Source organism: Antrostomus carolinensis, unplaced genomic scaffold (assembly GCF_000700745.2).
Source record: "Antrostomus carolinensis isolate BGI_N321 unplaced genomic scaffold, ASM70074v2 scaffold48552, whole genome shotgun sequence".
NCBI classification, from domain to species: Eukaryota; Metazoa; Chordata; class Aves; order Caprimulgiformes; family Caprimulgidae; genus Antrostomus; species Antrostomus carolinensis.
Window position 1 is genome coordinate 15,391 of NW_010301193.1, and position 965 is coordinate 16,355.

The following is a 965-nucleotide window of genomic DNA, read 5'->3' on the forward strand; positions in this document are numbered from 1 at the left end:
CTGAACCACTGCAACTACACCTGCATCCGACTGTTACATTCGACCACTGTATCACATTCTGCTTTACAAAGTAATACACAGGGAAAAGAAGACCAAAGAACTTTAGACACATCAGAAAACAAATGTGGTACTTCACAGTGATAGCTTCCTCACCTAGAAACCCACAGGGATATACACATCCACAGTAACTTTGTATTACAGAACAGAAGGAGTAAGCTGAAGGATGTTTTAATTGACTTTGTCAACCATAAGTGCTTATGGCAACCAAAAGTAAGTCACGGTAACTGTACACTATGGCAAAATCCACTAAAAGCCACTAAATCCAAAGGGGTCAGTTTCCTAGCCCTGCCCAATAGGTTGCTACCACGCAGACTGTGTGTACAAAGAGTGCTCTGGGTTGGCTGAAGCCACGTGAGGAAGGGGAGATCACTCTACCATCGAGAGCAGCCTGTTGATCGCCATGGCTCGCTGCTGGGCTTCCATGTGAGGCATATCATTCTGAATCACCTGGTCTGTGATACCATGGGGGAACTGATGACACAGCTCAATAATCCTGGGGGAGGATGAAAACAAGCTTAAAATCCCGTTCTGTTGCATCCAAACTCAAATGCAAACAATATTAAGAGTCAGAATGGAAGAGAGGGAAAAGAACAATTCAGGGAAAAAATACCCATAAACTGTTTCTCAGTTATATCTGTTGAGGGAATTTATCATCTGCTCCCTGTGCTGATAAATACACCTCCACAACTGCTGGAAAAACTACTTTTGTTCTTTGTAACAATGCTAAGCATGGTGCTCCATTTTACTGTTATGTTGCTCTTATTATTAGGTACATGGATTCAAAACTCCCTGTACAGTTTCATTATACAGAAGGTTCTGATGGGAAGGAATTGCTGGCTAGTCAAAGAATGCAAATACTGATGAAATACAGGGTCTGGAGCACACGTTTCATGAGGAGCAGCTGA

General features: G+C 42.6%; 1 protein-coding gene across 1 annotated transcript in view; it reads right to left on the reverse strand.

Annotated features, from left to right (window-relative positions):
* Positions 1-550, reverse strand: part of POLR3F (RNA polymerase III subunit F) — a 9,547-nt gene extending 8,997 nt beyond the window's left edge. Inside the window, exon 1 of the mRNA XM_010163356.2 lies at positions 436-550. Within this exon, the coding sequence (XP_010161658.1) occupies positions 436-492 (57 nt within the window). The 5' untranslated portion in view covers positions 493-550. The remainder of the gene's footprint in view (positions 1-435) is intronic.
* Between the last annotated feature and the right edge of the window lie 415 nt (positions 551-965).